Source organism: Prinia subflava (genome assembly GCF_021018805.1).
Source record: "Prinia subflava isolate CZ2003 ecotype Zambia chromosome W unlocalized genomic scaffold, Cam_Psub_1.2 scaffold_36_NEW, whole genome shotgun sequence".
NCBI classification, from domain to species: domain Eukaryota; kingdom Metazoa; phylum Chordata; class Aves; order Passeriformes; family Cisticolidae; genus Prinia; species Prinia subflava.
The window spans coordinates 492,519-513,065 of record NW_026960611.1 but is presented as its reverse complement, the minus strand read 5'-3'; the positions used below and the strand labels follow the sequence as shown (position 1 = coordinate 513,065).

General features: G+C 46.6%; 1 protein-coding gene across 5 annotated transcripts in view; it reads right to left on the bottom strand.

The window, feature by feature from the left end:
- Positions 1-20,547, bottom strand: part of LOC134565152 (ubiquitin-associated protein 1-like) — a 74,644-nt gene that overhangs the window by 46,050 nt on the left and 8,047 nt on the right. For 4 of the 5 annotated variants that reach the window (XM_063424605.1, XM_063424600.1, XM_063424604.1 and 1 more), the window contains exon 2: positions 474-514. The exons of the other annotated variant lie outside the window; for it this stretch is intronic. In XM_063424605.1, coding sequence (XP_063280675.1) covers positions 474-507 — 34 coding nt within the window. In that variant the 5' untranslated portion in view covers positions 508-514. The remainder of the gene's footprint in view (positions 1-473; positions 515-20,547) is intronic. 5 annotated transcript variants of the gene reach the window in all.

Here is a 20,547-nt window from a genome sequence, read left to right as displayed (position 1 = left end):
GCCTGCTGAACCAGATTAGTCCAATTTAGGAAAAAAAAATCACTGCTGAGCAAAAAGCGAGCATAGTTCTATGCTATATTAAAAGCTTCACATTCAATCCAGCTGTTCATGCGACTTCCATAGAAAGGAGATACAAATCTAGAGTCCACTTCAGCAAACATCAAATCAATACCACAACTGCAGTTCAGTTTTGATTTTGAAGGAGAAAGTGAGGGGAAGGGGAAGGCATTATTCTGTCATGAACAAGTAGGAAACAGTCACAGGCTGAATTTCAGTTTAACCAGAGAACAGGCATGGCATCAGCAAGTACCTATGCAAGAAGGAAAGTAAGGTACATAATTTCTAAAAAAAACCAAACTACTAGGAGGCTAAACAGATTAGTCTCTCTATGGACTGTCTAGGCTGGGACATGAGTCAGCAACAATAGTAGGATTCATCCTACTGAAGAGACAGGGATACCAAATTTCACTTACCATGAGACTCAGATCCCAACTTCTTTGAAGCCATTTAGAACCTGAAAAACATTTTAAAACAGCTTTAACAACATGTAGTACAGCATAAGCCTATGCAGTTCTACACTGTCGTATCTCTAGATTAAGGGACATGTGGCAGATGTTGTTTATCCTGTTCCCAAGACAGATAAGAAAAATTATTTTATAGCTCTGAGAATTGATTAAGCAGACAACTTAGCCCAGGATCTGACAGTCTAACTGGCAAAATTGAGAAGAAAGTACAAAACAGAGCCAAGAAGCAGCCAGGTTGATCAGAAAGGCAGTTTTCCAGATTACAGTGCTCAGAGGCCGCTCTGTCCCAGCACCATAGAGCACACCCTGCCTCCGCTAGCATTAAGACTAGCCCTTCCAACTGGAAATACCATGCTTATCCTCTTCAGTTTAATCCTCGCTGCTCTGAAAAGGGATACTATAATATTGGTTATGCAGTCAGCCATCATGGCACTTGTCTAGAAACACTGGATAATGCACAATACAGGTATACAATAAATGGTACCATTAGGAAGATATTTTTGGATACACACAAGAAAACAATGCTAACAAGAGGCCTCATTTACTGTCCACAGAATTTTATTAGCAACTTAAAATTTGGATGCAAATCCTACACAGCCGAGATGTTAAACACGGAAACACCTAGCCAGTTTTTAACAGAGCCAGCCTGTCCTGAGAAAGAGCTCCTCCAGGATGCTCATGGTGTATTCAATAACATAATTGGTTCTTTTGCTAGATTAGAAATATATCACAATATCTTTCTTAAGACATCACAGCATAATTCTTAAAATAAATTATTTTTAAAGTCCTCCTTGTGGCATTATACATAACAAAGAATCAGAGTTGCCCTTTGTTTCTGAAGCCCTCCAGCTATATGAAATGTCCAACAGCCATTCTTCAAAAACATGAAGTTATCTGGTACACCCCACCAGCAGCAGACAGCACTCAAAGCACAACGTGGAGCAGATCTAACATTCACACCCATCATTCCCCTATCAAGATCTTACTCTTAGCCTCACTGTTTCCATTGCTGATTCTAACTGCAAATGTTACCTTAAAGGGTGTCATAAGGTGAGGATTATACAGACACCTTAGCTATTCTTCCTGATAGCTGCTGACACATCTGGGGGCAGGAAGAGCCAGTTTCAAGCACTTTAGGAAAGCTCCTTTTGCTGTGCTCAAGTCCCTTTCAACATTTTGTTGAAATCAGTAGGTGAACCAACCATAGTGGCTAACAGAATTTCAACACACAGCTAAAGCCAAAGCTGTATGAAGATTACCTGGGTGCAACCAGACTGCAAAACACAGTGAGCAGACACTGGGCCATGGGCAAGTGAGTCATGCTGGGCAACTCCAGGTGTACCTTGTACATAAGAGTGTCATTCTGCTCGACATTTGTCAAGTTCCTCTCAGAACATCTCCCCATCTCTGTCAACATTGGCATTATGTTCAAAACCAGTCCACTAAAGCCAGAGAACTGGTTTTAGCATTAGCTGGCAACTGCTTCTTAGAAGCAAATAAAACACTGCAGTTTCAAAGGCAGAAGAAAAAGGTGGTGAAACAGTGCCAAGCCTGCCACCTCAGAAAGGATGTTAAGAGCAAAGACACAAAAAAACCCAGTACAGTTGCATGTCAACCACTTTATTAGTCCCAGTGCCACAAAGGGGAAGATCAGACTGCAGACTACAGCATCCTGAATACTTTGAATACTACCTACACATGAAATAAGCTGCATCTTTCAGACACAGATAATACTGTAAGGTATGAAGGGTATTTTAGGAAAAACTGTTTGGATTAACCCCACATCAGGCAAAGGCAAACCCATCCGTGGGATTGTTTTTTGCTCAAGGACCTGGTTACACTTAGTGGGTAATGCAGAAAGATGGAGAAACCAGTTGAGTACCACATAGAAGCCTAATTCTAAGTGAGAATTGCGTATAAAGATTCATTCTGCATAGCAGAGTTTATTGATTTAGGTATGATACAGATGGTAATAGAATAAGGGGTCGATAACGTCTTGGGTTATGTAACAAAAAAAAAAGTGTATTCTATTTCATCTGTTGAAACCAGTTGGGGAGATGTTTTTTCTTTACCTCTTGTAACTCTAGGGGGCAGGAGGGTGGATGCCTTCTGATAATAGGCCAGCTGTTAAAACCAGGTGGGGCAGTGTTTCTTATCTCTTTCACCACTGTCCACTCTCCGGGGGGATACCTTCTCTTAATGGGCCATTAAGGCTCACCAAAGATGACACATTACATCATCCTGTTGTGAGATGCTCTACCCAGTGTGGAGGGAGCCAACCATTTCTACCAAGATAAAAACTTAGATGTAGGAACACCAAGCATCCACTTTTCCACTGGATTCCCGGATGAAGACCGCACCCATCTCGCCATCACTGGACCCTTTTTCTACAGGATCATCTCAACTCCACAGAACAACATCTGTTACTCCAGGAAGATTTATTTGGACTGCTTCAAACACCCTGACAACAGGGTTTCAGGTCGTATCTCTGACTCTGTCAGGGTTTTCTAGGACTTTTGTTTGTTTGCTTGTTTGTTTTTTTTGTACTACTGCATTTGCATTTTTAATATCCCTAGTAAAGAACTGTTATTCCTATTCCCATATTTTAGCTTGAAAGCCCCTAATTTCAAAATTGTAATAATTTGGAGGGAGGGGGTTTACACTCTCCATTCCAAGGAGAGCTCCAGCTTTCCCTGACAGACACCTGTCTTGCCAAACCAAGACAATCTTGCTTTTGTAGGCAATCTTGTAGTAAAATCCTAGTGCAGTGTCTTGGTTTGAGGGGAAGTGAGTTTTTCAGGAAGCTGTGGTCAAACCAATCAGTGGTCAGGTTTGAATGCTGGCACCTAGAGTGGCCAGAGGGCTTAGACATGCCTCTGAGGACACAAGGGGTTAAAAGCAAGGACTCCCAGAGAGACTTCCTCTTTCTGGTTCTGCTTTCAGGAGGGGAGCATCTTCTCCTCCTCCCCTGCCCAGCTTACAAGGCTGGGTGGGGGAGGGGAACCATGCGGCCAGGCTGAGGTAGGCCAGTGTCCCGGAGGGAGAAGAGAGCAAACGGGACTGGAGCTGAGCCAGCCCCATCCAGGATGGAGGGGTGAAGAACTTTGGAGGCGCCTTCTGTGTGTCGTGTCCCCCCCCCCCCCCCCGCCCTCATCCCATCTCGTCCCCCCCTAGGAGAAGGTGCCCAGTGGAGTGGGGGAGTTGCCGAGCCTGCAAGTGCCCAAGCCTGTGGCCCTGCCGGGAGCTTTTAACTCTTTCTGAGGCAGAAGAAAACTATTCCCAGACACTGATTCTCATGGCTGATGATTTCAGAAGAGAGACAGCCTGGGACCAAGATGATAAAGGACGATGAAAAGAACCCCAGATGGGCAGAGATGAAGAGGAGTGGGTTTTGGGCTGGACTTTTCTTGCATAATGTTAGCCATAGACGGACCCTGAATTCTCCTGAACATAAATAAGACTGTATTTGGGTGGATGCATTTGGCTTGAAACCAAAGGCTTTGTGGCAGTGATTGCCACTGTAGGAGTGGAGAACAGAGAAGAGAGGAAGAAGGTGTGGTGGCGCCCTCTGTCTTGAAGGATGAAGACCTCTGTTCTTGGAAACCCTCGGCCCCAGGGGTAAATGTGGGGGGGACTGCTTGTCCAAATATGAGAAGATGGCTGGTTTTTGGTACTTGGCCAAACATCCTTAAAAGAGCCCTATATGCGGTTTTGGTCCATGGACGGTGGTGAGAGCACTGGACATGGAAAGGAGGGTGTCACCATGGCAGACTTCTCCGGGTGGTGCCATGGGTGACATGGGAACACAGGAGGATGGACCTTTGTTTCCTGTGGGGGGTCTGTGGTGCGAGAGAGACTCCTCTCTCCCTGGATGAATTAAAGATTGTGGCTTTTTTGAGTGATGATGACTGATTGGGAACCCAGGGTTTTGGTTTAAGCAAGTAAGATGAGGGTAATGTGTAAGTGTTAACAGTTTGAGCATGTAAGGGGTGGAAATTGGGGGGAGGAGAAGCAATGTTCTGGGAGGTTTTCATTTCTGTTTTTGGGTGTTTAGGTTTTCTTTTCTTTTCTATTTTCTGTTGTTATGTAGTTTAATAAAGTTTTCTTTCTATTTCAAGTTTTGGGCCTGCTCTGCTCTGTTCTTGACCACATCTCACAGTAGGTTGTTAGGAAAAACATACACTTATGGCTGCACTGGCATTTGGCCACATGTAGACCAGGCACCTGCATTAAGTTTAAGGCACAGTGGGAAAAATTATTCCTCTACCCTATGCAACACCTTATTTTAACTACAGAACTAGCTAAGGCACATCATTAGCAAACTAATCATGAAGTGCACCATTTCCAGAGAGACAGTCACACTGTAGATTCAGGTAGCATTTGAGTTTATATCACACTACCTCTTCCTGATGCACTGTGTGTGTGCACTTAAGATACTATTACTGCAGAAGGCACTGTCAGAATTGCTAAACACTGCCCACAGTAACCTTAGAACAGGCTGCCAGCCACATTTCATCATCTTTCCAAAAAACATTTAGCTAAAATATAGTGTCTTGCAACTAATCAGATTTGATAGGCTATTCAGGGACCATTATTACCAGCACCTTGCTGTTGCTCTGTCTTGCTGGCTTGGAGGGGAAAATTAAAAAAAAAATTCTAAGCCAGTTACAAAGTTACTGTTGTTGTTACTATGCTTCTGGGTCTGAACTATATTTGTTTTAGTCAAAGCTGCTACACTGTGCAGTAAAGATTTGTTTACATTTGTTACTACTCTTTTAGAGATTTAAAGGACTTGCTCCCAAAGCCTTACTCCAAACAAGTTAATGGAAGACCGCAGCCCTATCATTGTTGCCTTTGGAGAACAAAGTCCAGAACAGGATGCTGAAGGGCATCTGTGGGAATGGCACACAGGGGAACAAATTTTGGTCTGATGCTTTACTGCATGCTTTAATTTGACAAAGAACATAAAATGCCTTTCCTGCTCTAGGGAAACAAATTAGTTCCATAGTACCTCAAGGTTTTCTTACAGCCACCTACAAGCTCACTTCTATAAATTTAGACATCCTTAGCCTCATTCTCTCATTGTTGGTTCTGGCTAATTCTCTGAAGAGATCAGGACTACAAGTGCCTAAAGTTATAAGCAACTTTAATGTCAGCAGCCACCAAGGCAACCTCTTCCCTTCCTGTATGTTCATTTTCCACTTAACACTGAGTCAACAGGGTAACATTTTTAAAACCAGGCAGTCAGAGGAACACAGCATAGCAGAGCCCAAGATGAGAGCAGAGGATCTCAGAGCGATGATGATAGAAGGGGAGGAGGGGGACATACAGGGAAACAACCACAAAAACAACAACAACAAAAATACAGATGCAGAAACAGAGAAGTGACAAGACAAAACTGATGACAGAAACAACTGGCACAAAGAGAGAGATGACGAGTTGGAAAGGCTTGAAGAGACAACACAGTCAACCAAGACAGCCCACCTGACATGTCACCACTTAAACCTGAATAACTATTTATTTGTGCTGCCAGACAACAAGGACAACATAGGAAAGTGTGACTTGGTCCAGGCAAGCAATACCAAAGGGAGAGTTCCATAAACAGATGAGGAAAAAAATTTACTACCATGAGAAGCTGCTAGGAAGTTGGGGTACTTTTGAATTATCATTTTATTTTGATGTTCCTTCTACTGGTGTTTTCCCTGAAGTTTATATCTACATTCCTTTCCTTCTGAAAGAGCTCTGACTGGTCAAATTGGAAGCATCCTATTGCTAATGGTACCTGAAACAGCTTTCTCAGTGATAACTCAAGCCAATTTAACTATTTGTCGAGAAGAATTGGTCTTTTGTTGCTATATCCTTCATTTTGGGGTGCAAGCGTGTCTAGATTCCAGACCATATGAATTTTCTGAAGTAACTCCCATCTTCTGAGGAAAGTATTTATTATGGGTCAGAGGAAATCAAAATGACTCAAGTTATCAACTATAATCTGTAGCCCTGATTTCATGTGTGAAATGTTTTGGTTTGTGAAATTTCTTTCCCAGGTGATTTGCTGTACACAAAAAGAAATGTTTTATTAACTGTATCTGTTATTCATTCTTTTTATAAGAGGGACTTCTTGATGGCCCTCTGGCTTGACCAATGTGGTTGAAGAGGTGTTAACTTTGCTCATCCAATCATACTAGTCTCTGTAAATAGTATAAAAAGAAATTACATTTTGAATAAATGTTCTTTCTAGGCTTCTGAGAATTCATGGAGTCTGTGTGGTTAATTTCGTGTCCTACAGTGACAATAATCAATGTAGCACATCTGTAATTTTGAGAGAAAAAAACCTTGCAATTTCCATTTTGCCTGCTAATACACATCGTGTAGCCTTAAGAACACACAACTGAGGATGCACCATTCACTCTGAAAACTACAAAAATACCCCAAAAGCCCTAAATTTAAAGAGATTAATTTTTGCTACCTTTATTACTTTCATTTACTATTACTGATTGTACACTGAAAAACAGTGAAAAGCAGTTTGATTCAGGTGATTGATTTCTAATGCAACACTGTCACCCTGGTTTTGAAGACTTTTCTAAGCCTTCTGTAATGTTCTTCATATTGGAGTCAGAAATTTTACTTTATCACACTTTCTACTATAAACAATGGCCATGTTTTGCTAACTGTCTTTCATTGTTTACAGATTTCTAGGTGGGAGGAGAAAGTTGATTGACAGTTGGCTTGACCAATGTGGATTGAGAGGTGGAATTCCATCCTCCAATCCATAGGCCCCATAGGAAATGTATAAAACTGGGTTTTGTAAATAAACTCGCCCTTTTTCCTGCTTCGCTCACCAGCGTGTCCTCGTGTGGTTCTTTCCATGTCCTCTGTGACATCTGGTGACCCCGATGTGTGTGGTAGGACTGTCTGGGTGAGCTTTGTCGTGCCTTTCACTCCTTGCCTAGGCTCTGTGGCTCTGTCGTTTGGCGGGTTCACCCCTTTTTTCTGCTGCACAATGCCTGTTGGCCGGGGAATCAGCCAGAGTCAAGACAACACTCAATATGAGTTAAAAATCTTGCTCGTTTGTTCAGCTATTTGGCTTACATTTATACTGTGCTAAGCATATCATGCACCTAACTCTGAACATCATTGGTTAAACCATAGTGTTCACGTGTCCTTGCAGTATACATAATTGGTTCAGAAGCTCTGTCCATGAGGCTAAATGCTGCAAATCCTCCCTAACTTATGGTCAATGCATCCTGTCTAGCATCCTGTTACAGCTATTGTTCCAAGCTTTACTTCCTCCTTATCCCATCTAAGGAATGGTTCAAGGACGTTTCATCTTCTACTCATCCCTTAAGCTAAGAGCAGGATTGTGCACATGTCCCTGCTTGTCCAGCCGTGCATCCACTAATGCCTTTTGGTGCGGTCTTGAAAGAGGACTCCATAGCTTTGGATGTCTGGAAATCTGTTATGGAACGAAAGCACATTCCTGTCTCCTGGGCAGAACTTCAGGGTTTGTTTGAATGGGCCCAGGGGCGTGGCTTCTTTTGCGATCCGGCGGACGCATTTTCTGAGGAGGTGTGGCGCAGTTTGGGGGAGTGCCTCATGGACTCTCTCTCCTCTGCCCTCATGCTGGAGGCAGCCAGGTTGTTAGTTGTGTGGCAAAAGGTTGATCTCCTTTTCCGGGAAATGGATCCCGCCAGCTCCGAGATCTCGGTAGAGTCTCGGAGCGACCCCCTCTTCCCGGTGGTAGGTGGGGGGCTGCAAAGGGGCGGGGCCGAGGTGTCAGATGCGGGATTCCTGTCCGAGCTCGATCCCCCGTCTCCGAGGTCGGAGGATTATTTTCCTCTCCCTCCGGTTGCTGCGCTGGAAGATTTCTCCCTCTCTGATTCATATTTGGAATTTTTGGGGAACAAGGGAAGCCTGAGCCCGCCCTGGCCGCTCAAACAGCGAGGGGGCGGGGCCTCACAGTCGTCACAGCTGGCCCCGCCCACTCCTGTGCCACGGCGCCAGCGAGCGGGGGTGGGGGAGCCTTCCATTCAATCTTTCCCAGCATTGACAGGCGGGGAGGAACCCGTGGCGTGGCCCCCGCCCCTTGTAGAGCATGATTCCATTACCATGATCTGCCCGAACTGCGGAACTTCCACGACGTATCCTCTGGATACGTGAAGAGTGGAGGCACCCTCTGCGCCGCCCCACTTGGGTGCCCCTGCGCCTGCGCCGCTTCTGTAGAGCGTGCAGGGGGCGGACGCCCCTGGAGGCGGGGTCTGTGTCGGCTTTTTGGCCGTGACTGCGGTGCTGACCACAGTGCACGGTGAGGGTGCAGTCCCACGAACCGCGCCAATGCCAGCTCCCCGCTCTCCCCCGGTGCGGACCGTACCTGTGCCATTGATTGCAGCATGAGACGGGGATGCAGTCCAGCGAGCCGTGCCACAGCCGGTTCCGCGCTCTCCCCCGGCGCGGACTGCGCCTGCACTGTTGATAGCGGCGCATGACAGGGGCGCAGCCCCGTGGGCACCACCGGTGCCTGCCCCCCGCCCCCACCCCCCTCACGCTGAGTGCGCAGGCGCCCTTGAACACAGTGCACAGCAGAGCGATAGCTTTGCCAGCCGCACCCCTCCCAGCACATCGCAATCTGCCTGCCCGGGGCTCAGGGGCTCTGTCAGAACCTACGCATATCAAAGAGCCCTGTACCCGTGTTGCGGCGGCCGCTGCTACTGGCCTGCCAGCAGGCGCAGGCACCACCAAGGCTGCGGCAGCGCCAGCGGGCCTGCCCCTGCAGCCTCCCACCGGCGCTGCGCCTGCAATGGGAGCGCAGTTTTTAACTTCAGCACGGGTGGGGACAAAGCTGGGGTCTGGCCAGCCCTTCCCAAGACCAAGAGACCCCGCGCTCTGGGATCCTCCACCTGGACACTCTCCCCTTGTAACGTCAAAGTGCAGCCCAAGGACCAGGAGCGATTTTGGGGGGAGGTTAGAGTTAAGATGGAGGAAGTGGAGGAATGCATGTGTACACATCGTCATCCGGAGTCTGAAAAGAGGCTCTTTAGCTCTGCTGATGTTGTTGCTGATGCTGCTGGACCTCCGGTGTCTGGCATTCAGCTGGCCCCCAGCCAAGTGTCTGCCTCTGTCCCTGTGGAGCCCACGGGATGGGATGTGGTAGGTACTGCCACCCTACCAGGAGGTCTCCAGGCTTTCCCTGTCCTAACAGGTGTTACCCATAACACCCACCAGCCTTTGCCTTGGAAGGCCCTGATGGAGCTTCGTGATAAGGTGGGGAAATATGGCCTGGGGTCTGGTGAAGTAATGCAGATGCTCCGGTTTCTCAACGGTCCTCTTTTAACACCTTACGACACCCGGAGTCTAGCTCGTTCTCTGTTTCCACCTGTCGAATACAACATTTTCGAGTCAAAATGGAATCAGCTAGCAATCAGAACAGTGGAGCAAAATGCCACACTAGGCCCAACTGATGTCAGGCACACGGTTAATACCGATAAGCTGCTGAGCATTGGAAATTATGCCGATGCCAATGGACAAGTTGGGTTTGAGCCCTTGGTGCTTGAGCAGTGCCAGCAGATAGGCATGGCAGCTCTGGTTCAGACCATAGCGATGGCTGCTCCAGAGGAATTGTTTGTGACAATTGTCCAAGGAGCTGATGAGTCTTTCCTGCATTTTGCAGGAAAGCTGACTTCTGCAGTGGAAAAGCAGGTTAGTGATCCCAAGTCTAGGAAGCTATTACTTGGCCCGAGGCAACTGCAATACTGATTGCAGGAGGATCATCGATGCACTTCCTGGTGATCTGTCCATCCCTCAGATGGTGGAAGCCTGTGCAAAGATAGGCACACCAAGTCCCAAGTCGGTTGCCTTGGTGGCTGCTGTGTAGCCACCTGTGGCTACGGCTGTACAACCAGCCATGGCTACTGTGATGCAGCCTGCTTGGATAGTCCCTCAGGCCAGGCTGCAACAGCAGGGCAGTGCCCAAACCAGGAAAAAACAGGGGAAGAAAGTGCAGAAAACCACAGCACCCTTGTTTCTGTGCGCTCGATGTGGAAAACCAAATCACTACACAAATAATTGCAAGGCGACGGTGCATGTCAATGGTCATCCCCTTCTGGCGTCGGGAAACACGAAACGCAGCGCGAAGCAGAGACGCGCTCAGACACAAGTGTCTCTGCCCCCGCCCGAACCGATGGAGGTCTGCTTAGCAGGCTTGCAGCCAGTACCTGCGGTTCAGCAGGTGTTGACGTCTGCACAGCAGAATCTGTCCTCATAGACTCGGACAAGATACAGAGGGTCCCCTTGGATGCTTTTGGTCCTTTGGGTGATGGCATGAGTGCTTTCCTCATGGGAAGGTCTAGTGCCATCATTCAGGGTAGCATTGTGCACACAGGACTCATCAATGCTGATTTCTCAGGGCAAATTCATGGGATGGTCTCTACACCCACCCCCCCTTTGACTATTGCAAAAGGCACCCGTATTGCTCAACTTGTTCCTTTTAAGTCTTCTGTTTCCAGGATGGAGGATTGGTCATGAGGTGACATAGGCTCCGGTTCTACTGGGTCGCCTCAAGTCCACTGGACCGCGGTCCTGATCAAAGACCGTCCTGAGATGGTGTGTACCGTTTCCATGGCTGGTGCAATGCCGCCGGAGACTCAACTTCGTGGCCTTCTGGATACCGGGGCCGACGTGAGCATTTTCTCCCTGGCGGCTTGGCCCCGGCAGTGCCCTTTGAGCCTGGTACAGACACCTGTCGCGGGCTTAGGAGGAACGAAGCAATGCTACGTGAGCCAGAATCCCATGGTCATCACCAACCCGGAGGGACAGAAGGCCATGATTTGGCCTCATGTTACGGAGACTGCTAAGAGCCTCTGGGGGAGGGATGTTTTGGCCGCGTGGGGGGTGCGAATTAGCACGGATTTTTAATGGGGGCCACTGTGATGAAGGGTGCAGAGTGTCCCACGCCTCCTTTACAGTGGCTGGTGGACAAACCCATCTGGGAGAATCAGTGGCCCCTCTCTCATGACAAGCTAGTCGCCCTTCGTGAACTTGTTCAGGAGCAGTTGGACCAGGGGCATCTGGAGCCATCTACCAGTCCCTGGAACACTCCTGTATTTTGCATTAAGAAGAAGTCTGGGAAATGGAGGTTGCTACAAGACCTCCGAAAAATCAATGCCGTGATGGAAGGCATGGGGACATTGCAGGCGGGCATGCCATCGCCTACCATGCTTCCCGCGGACTGGCCGGTCCTCATTGTGGATCTGAAGGATTGTTTTTTTACGATCCCTCTGCATCCCAATGACAGACAAAAATTTGCATTCACGGTACCTGCAACAAACAATGCTGAACCTGCGCAGAGATATCAATGGAAATTTTTGCCTCAAGGCATGCGAAATTCCCCGGTATTATGCCAATGGTATGTGGCCCGTGCCTTGTCTGGAGTTCGCAAGCAGTTTCCCGATGCTCATGTCTATCATTATATGGACGACATTTTGGTGGCTGTGCCCACCCAGGATGAGCTGCTGAGGATACAGCCTCAGTTGTTGAATGCTCTGCATTCACATGGACTGCAGGTGACTCCAGAAAAGGTACAACAGCAACCTCCCTGGAAATATTTGGGTGTCAAAATTCTGGAACGGACTATCCGTCACCAGGAGGTGCAGTTTGTGCAATCGGTGAAGACACTGAATGATGCTCAGAAGCTGGTAGGTGTCATCACTTGGTTATGTCCTTACCTGGGACTGACCACCTCACAACTGTCTCCCTTGTTTGAATTGTTGAAAGGGGACACTGATTTGAAGTCACCTCGTCAATTGACCCCTGAGGCACAAAAAATGCTGGAGGAGGTGCAGCAAGCTGTTTTGGCTCGCCAGGTATACCGCACTGAACCTTCCATTGATGTCACTGTATTCGTCACCACTCCTGATTTACATCCTACAGGTATCATTGGCCAATGGAATGATGATTGGACGGATCCTTTGCATATCCTGGAATGGGTTTTCCTGCCTCATCAGCCACATAAGACGGTGACTGCGTTGTTTGAATTGATTGCGCACTTGATAATCAAGTGCCGGCAACGCTGTTTGCAATTGATGGGTGCAGTTCCCTCAAAAATCATACTCCCGGTTCAGAGGGAGGAATTTGATTGGAGCTATGCGAACAACGTTTCGCTACAAAGTGCTCTAGAGGGTTTTTCAGGGCAGATCACTTATCATCTGCCCAGCCACAAGCTACTGCAAGTGGCAAAAAATACTCAATTTTCATTACGACCCAAGAACAGCCAAGAGCCAGTGCAAGGACCCACCGTCTTCACTGACGGTTCAGGAAAAACAGGAAAAGCCATTGTTACCTGGAAGGATGGATCCGAGTGGCAGGTTTTAGAAGGCCATGAGGATGGGTCAGCCCAACTGGTTGAACTAAGGGCTGCCATCATGGCATTTGAAAAATTTTCTCAGACACCCTTCAATCTGGTCACGGACTCTGCTTATGTTGCCGACATTGCACAGCTATTAGGGTATTCAGTTTTGAAGGAAGTCAGTAACCCTGCCTTGTTTCATTTGCTGAAGACCTTGTGGTGCGCAATTCAGTCCAGGGTTCATCCCTATTATGTTCTGCGCGTACAAAGTCACACAAATTTGCCAGGGTTTGTTGTAGAAGGTAACGCGAGGGCTGACAAGTTGGCTAACCCAGCGTGGGTTGCTCCTCAGCCTGACACACTCGCGCAGGCCAAGGCATCGCACGGGTTTTTCCACCAAAATGCGCATACGCTGCAGAAGCAGTTTCACCTGACGGCCACTGAGGCTCGTGACATTGTCGACTCTTGTGACGACTGTCATGCTCTTGGTGCGCTTTTGCCGACAGGGGTTAACCCCAGGGGCCTTAAGGCCTTGGAGCTTTGGCAGACTGATGTCACCCAGGTAGCCGAGTTTGGCCGGCTCAAGTATGTCCATGTCACAGTGGACACATTCTCCTCTGCGATGTGGGCTTCGGCTCACACTGGGGAGAAGGCCCACAATGCCATTGCCCACTGGAGGCAGGCTTTTGCTGTACTAGGCATACCTTCCGTTGTGAAAACCGACAATGGTCCTGCTTATGCCTCTCAACAGGTACGGCAGTTCCTACAGTCGTGGGGTGTGAACCACAACTTTGGCATCCCTCATTCTCCAACAGGACAGGCAATTGTAGAGTGTGCTCATGGTACACTCAAGCATGTTCTCCACAAACAAAAACGGGGAATGCAGGGTGAAACACCACACAGTCGCTTGGCCAAGGCTTTGTACATCATCAACTACCTTCCGGTTCCGCAAAACTCAAGTAACCCTGTCATTGTAAACCACCTCCTCTCATGGCAGGCTTCAGACGACATGCATCAGCCTCGAGAGACGGTTCGGGTCCAGAATTTAGTCACCAAACAATGGGAAGGACCCTATGATCTGATCGTTATGGGGCATGGGTATGCGTGCGTGTCCACAGATACTGGGGCACACTGGGTACCTTCGAAGTGTGTCCGTCCTGACCTGCGACAGCAGAGGCAGAATCCGGCCGATAGGTGGAGGCCATGACCAGACTGAAGGTCGTCAAATGGATGAATCTTCGGGCGATGATTCGGACGCAGAGGACGCGAGTGATCGCTCTGATGTTTCCTCTTTGGATAATCACTGAACTCTGTACAGTTTTTTTCCATTGTAAAAAATTGTTCGTTTTTCTTTTTCTGCTTTTTCTTTTTTTAAAGATAAAAAGGGTGAGATGTCACCCTGGTTTTGAAGACTTTTCTAAGCCTTCTGTAATGTTCTTCATATTGGAGTCAGAAATTTTACTTTATCACACTTTCTGCTATAAACAATGGCCATGTTTTGCTAACTGTCTTTCATTGTTTACAGATTTCTAGGTGGGAGGAGAAAGTTGATAGTTGGCTTGACCAATGTGGATTGAGAGGTGGAATTCCATCCTCCAATCCACAGGCCCCATAGGAAATGTATAAAACTGGGTTTTGTAAATAAACTCGCCCTTTTTCCTGCTTCGCTCACCAGCGTGTCCTCGTGTGGTTCTTTCCGTGTCCTCTGTGACACACCACAGGTATTTCGGATTTAGGCAGTGGTTTGAGTTTTTACCATTGTTGGGGTGATGCCTTGAGTTTTAGCTTTCATGTTTTCAGGTTCTGTGCTGCTTAGGTGTAGTTCTGAGCCTTAAGTGCCAGTAAGCTCTCTTCACAGAACAGGTAGACAAAGCAACTCCTTTCCTGCTGAGAACCAAGGACAACTTTCAGGCCCAAAACCATAAACAACAATGAACTGAAGGGAGGAACAAGAAGGATGAGACCTCACAACCTGAAGCTGTAATTGGACAATTAAAACCATATATGCAAATGGACGAAGACTTATAAAAATGTAAGATCTTGTGATCAGTTAGCCATTTTGTAACCATTCACATTTTGTGACCCTGGGTGCAACCTTTGTCAGGCTCCTGTCCTGCCCAAGGCGGATCCTGGAGGCCTTTAAATTAATACCTACTTTATTCTCTAGCTCTGTCCAGTGTCTCTTTCAGGTCAGCCTTCCAAGGCATCAGGGGGTTAATTTGTTTCCTTTTTACTTATAGAATTTTTTTCCCATAATTTGCTAGGAAACTAACTACTGGGTACTTATAGGTACTTAAGCAGAACAAAGGGGGCAAAGGATAGGAGTTGTAGCACTTGGCTACACTTCTTTTGTCTCTGGGAGTTTCTCTTGGAGGGGGAAGATACTGTGAGTTTGGGAGGGGAAGAAAAAGGACAGGGCTGGGGATAGCTTCTCGCTCTTTCTCTCAGCATTGGAGGGAGGACAGCAAGGCTGTTGCATGCTGTGGGAGGAATTCACTGTCACCACTAAGTCCAGTCCTGGGAAATCTACCACCATCTGCTCGTATGCCCAGAAATTCTGACTCGCCTCCTCCTGCCCTGCTGGAGCTGGGATGGCCCTGTCCCAACTCCGCCACCGCTTCTTTGGAAATGCTTTGAGGCTTTTTGCTACACTGTTGTTATGAACAAATTCCCAGTGGGTAGTAGGGCTCAAAAAGAAGATGCCCGTGTTTGCTGCTGTGACCCTGGGAGGGGGGCAGAGCTGTGTCTCTGAAGCACCAGCCGCCGGGCAGCCTCGGCCGTGCCATGAGGCCCTGACGGGCGCAGTCGCTGCTGGCAGGAGCCACGGCCGGGCTCTGGAAAGAGTGGATGGGGGGTGGAGCACTGGAACCCCCAGTGTTTCTCAGTCGGAAGCGGTTGTGCCATCCGTATCCTAGACCCATAGCGAGACAGCCGAGACAGCTCCATTCCCCCAGAGGAAAATGCGGAGCACCCATTAGCATATTAAAAGAGCTCTGAGCACTCAGAATGCAACCCCCCTCCTCCCAATTTGTGCCATCACCCTGCCTTTTAGAAAAATGGGGTTTTTTCTCTTTTACAGAGAAACCCCATAGCTGGGGTGATGCTGCTGTCCCGCGAAAGCCGCTGACCCCCTCCCAGGCTAGGCTAGAGGTACCTCCCCACACCCCAGCAAGTTTGAGGACGAAGGGAAGCTGCCCTGTGGCATTCTCCTACCTCATTAAAATGTGAAAAGGAGTGGCTCCTGTCTAGATTGCCCGGTCATTGTTCGCTGTAACTACCTTTTTCAGCAGGGATACCGTATGCTGCGACCGGGACAAATGCATATGCATTTGTATATGCAAATAAAACCGACCCGCTGAATCCTGGGAGAGTTTTTTAGAGGAACTGCACCCCAAGATGAAAAACTAGATGCATCAGAGGAGAATTAGAGGGCGCCCTGGCCAAGGAAGGAGTGGACGCACCCCCTGGCCTGGTTTGAAGATTCACCATGACCTATGAGGAGTCTGAATGGAATGGGAACCGGCCAGCTTAAGCAACAGAGACAGACAACGGGAAACTCTCGAGGTTTTTCCCTGAGGGTAAAGAGCTGACTCTGCACTCCAGTGACAGACCCCTCACCATTCTGCCTTCTCATGGTTGACCAGAGAGAGCTTCTAGCTGTTCCTGTGGAGACAAGGACTCGCCACCTACTGCAGGCAGCTGAGTGAAGAACTGCAACAGTACCTGCTCCGTCGGATCACCACAGCAGCGTGAAAAACTCCGGTTGGACTCTGCAATCCTGCTGATGACTTTAATAATGAGCTGATCACTTTAATAAAGAGCTGAATATTAATAAAGGCATATGCCCTGTTCTTTTCACTGTGGCCCCGCACCCTCCTGCCCTGCCAGGACATCCCTGCCGTTCCAGCTACCACCACAGAGCATCTGATCTCATCCACCAGCTCGGGATTTTCCACTGTTTCAGCTTGATGATCTCAGAGTCCCGCAGGGGCACCGAGATCAGACTGCCCTGGGCTTTGTGAAGCAAAGCCCCTTGAGGTTCCTGATTCTGTTTATTATTAATGCTGTAGTTGTTGTTTGTTTGTTTGCCTTGTTATACATACTAGTACTGAACTGTTATTCCTATCCCCATATCTCTGTCTGAAAGCCCTTTAATTTTCTAAATTAGAATAATTTGGAGGGAGAGGATTTGAATTCTCCATTCCAAGGGAGGCCCTGCCCCTCCCTAGAAGACACCTGTCTTTCAAACCAAGACAACTATAACTACTTGTTTCAGTGTGTTAAAAATGACCCTATAATATTGGCTTTCGCATTTGTGTATTAGTCTTTATATGTTGTTATTGATTGTAAGTATAGCACAATTTATAACCCCTTTTAGCTGCATACTAATATAACCTAATTTTTCATTTTAAGTATCTACCGTATAGCCATAGAAATAATAGTGTAATGAATATATTATGCTAATATATTCACCTTATAGCCCATGGAAATAATAGTGTAATGAATATATTATGCTAATATATATACCTTATAGCTCATAGAAATAATAGTGTGGTGAATGTATTGTATTGTAAACCTGCAAAATATAAAATGTTAAAATACTTCTGTGTAACCAAGAGAACTGTATAAAGCAATTAAGTTGTTTCCCACATCTTCTGACTAACCTCTCCAAGTGATAAGATAACCGTGACACAAACCAGAGCACCAGAGGACAATTGGAAAATACCAGGTTAAATTTAAAGAAGACATACTCAATCATTATCAGAGGACGTAAAAGAAGATGGAGACACAAGGAAGAATAAAATATATTAACTTGACACACAGGATGTCATGCAGATCAGTCAGAGTATGAATAAACCAAACAGAAGAATTCCAGTTACATCAAACAGTTCACAAGAATGTTTGAATAATGCATGAAACTTATGAATATGTATGTACCTTAGTAAAGTAACAGTATATAGATAACACTGTCTTAATGTACCAGTCTTCTTTCGCTGTTTGCCAGTGAAACATGAGATGGGAAACTAGAGAATATTAACCATAGAAACTAGAAGATATTTATTAAGAATAGGCATTCAGATGATGTGTGTTGCTTAATACTTGCTGCTCTGTATGCTGCATCAGTTGCCTAAGGAGGGAAGAGACAGGCTTATGTGAGAGAACAATGAAGAGGAATGCAAGGATGTCTGACAAGGGGAAAGATGTTTACCAAAACAAGAGACAAGAATACAAGATTGTCAGAGATACTGAGATAACAAGGCTCCTCAGGCCCCCAGGACCAGATAAGACTGGCCTTATAGCTTAGACTATGACCAGAGGATCAGTGAGCATGCACAAGGAAGTAGGGTCACTTGTTCATCTCAAGAGGAAGATTATTTTCTTTATCCCAAAGACACCCGAGAAGACCACCAGAGACAACTATGCAGGCACAAAAGACCAATAAGCTAATTAACATACGAAGCGGAGGGGGGGGAGCCAAGGGATGAATATGCATGGCGGTGTTGTGAAACTTGCTGCATATGTAACATTCTAGAGGATAAAAACAAACACAAGTGAGCAAGGGGCTGCGGGCTGTGCATGCCTTTGGGAGCTATACCGCATTGTGCCCAGCGCTGAATAAACTACATACCTACTTTAAAACTCACTTTGTCTGAGTTTTAGAGTTTTTCCGCGGGTCACCAAGAACACCCCAGGGCTGGACATTGTCCTTTTTTTATTCCTTTATTACACTTTTGAAAAATATTCTAAGAGTGAACTTTCGTTGTTCACAAGTGCAAGTGAAAGGCTAAAACAAACATCAGCATTCTGTATATAGTGTTACAGAGCAACAAGAAGATGCTTATAACAGTGGTCCCTGAATTGCCTATCAAATCTGATTAGTTGCAAGACACTATTTTAATTAAGTTTTTTGAAAAGAAGGTGATGAAATGTTGCTGGCAGCCTGTTCTAGTGTTACTGTGTGCAATGCCTAAAAATTCTGTTTGCTGTATATACAAGAAAACCAGAAGTAGACAGTGCCTGTTGCTAAGATAAAACAAGTCAAGGTTCTATCAAAGTCTTCTACCTATGTAAGCATTCTATTATTGCTACACAATTTAAGTCTCTGAGACTGACAGTAAAAAGCTGATCAGAGTCCACTACAGTACAAAATGGATTCTGTTTTCATTTATTACAATTTCCAAATGGATAACATCACCCCAAAATCTGCAGCAACTGCTTCTGCTTTGTACCTCTAACAATTCTGCAAACAAGCACAGTCACCTGCATGGAGATACTCATCTTTCATAAGGCACAGTGATATTGAGTCACTGATAAAAGCTCTTTGAATAAAGTCATTGTAGAACTGTATTTGACACATTACAACTACACCTTCTGCAGAAAAAAAAAAAAGCAAACATCACTATGACCAGTCTTAACAGAAAAAAAAAAGTTTTAAATTGTTGGGGGTTGGGTTTCTTTCTTTTTTACTTATAGATTTTTTCCCATAAGTTGCTAGGAAACTAACTATTGCATACTTATGGGTACTTAAGAAAAACAAAAGAAGTGGCTAAGGTAGGGTGAGTGTAGCATCTGGCTACACTTTTTTTTTTTTTTTTTTCCTCTAGGAGTTTCTTTCTGAGAGGGAAGATACCGCGAGTTTTGGGGACAGGTAAAGGACAGAGTTGGGAGCAGCTGCTCTCTCTTGCTCTCGGCTTTCGGAGGAGGACGGTTTTCGGAGAAGGATGGTCGAGCTGCTGCTAGGGGAAAGGAATTTCGCTACCACCACTATAACCCAGCTGGGAGCTGCCTTTCTTCTGCTGCTGGGCCCCGCATCCCCTTGCCCTGCCAGGACGTACCGCAGTTCCAGCTATCGCTGCGGAGTTTCTGATACATCTCATCCACCACCCCGGGATTTCTGCTCATCCCTGCCATTCTAGCTTGCTGCTTCCAAGAGTCCTGCTAGGGCACTGGGATCGACAGTCCCAGGGGGTTTGTGAAGCGAAGCCTCTCTTCAATCCCTCCCCGTCTCGGACAAAGCTGCCATTGCCAAGTGCCCACGGCAGAGTGCCCCCTGCAGCCCCGTGGGGATCATCGCACCTGCCCTGTTCACCGGGAACCTGCCAGCACTCCCTGCCGGCTGTGACCATCACTACACCAAAGGGGAAATTGCCCTCAGCCGAGAAGGCTGTCACTAGGTTCCTGGTTCTGTTTGTTGTTAATGCTGTGGTTGTAGTTGTTTTGTTTGCCTTGTTGTACATACTAGTAAAGAACTGTTATTCCTATTCTCATATCTTTTTGCCTGAGAGCCTCTTAATTTCAAAATTATAATAATTCAGAGGGAGGGGGTTTACATTCTGCACTCCAAGGGAGGCTCCTGCCTTCACTAGCAGTCACCTGTCTTTCAAACCTAGACATAAATACATCTACTGCAATCCAGGAGAAAAAGTACATTAAGGTTCTTGGTCTACTTTAAGATCAGCAAGAACAAACTAGACCCTCTTTGAAGCAAACGCTAGTAGGACGTTTCCATTCAATTTTCAGTATTTGCTGGTTAAAACAAATTTAATGACGTCTTCATCTTAAGAGATATAAGTGGTGGCCTTGCATTTAACCAAATGCAGAGAAGGGGTTACACTGACAACAGTGGAGGGAGGAAGGGATGAGATCTCTGCAGCATAGACATTCCATGGATCAAAAAACCCAAGC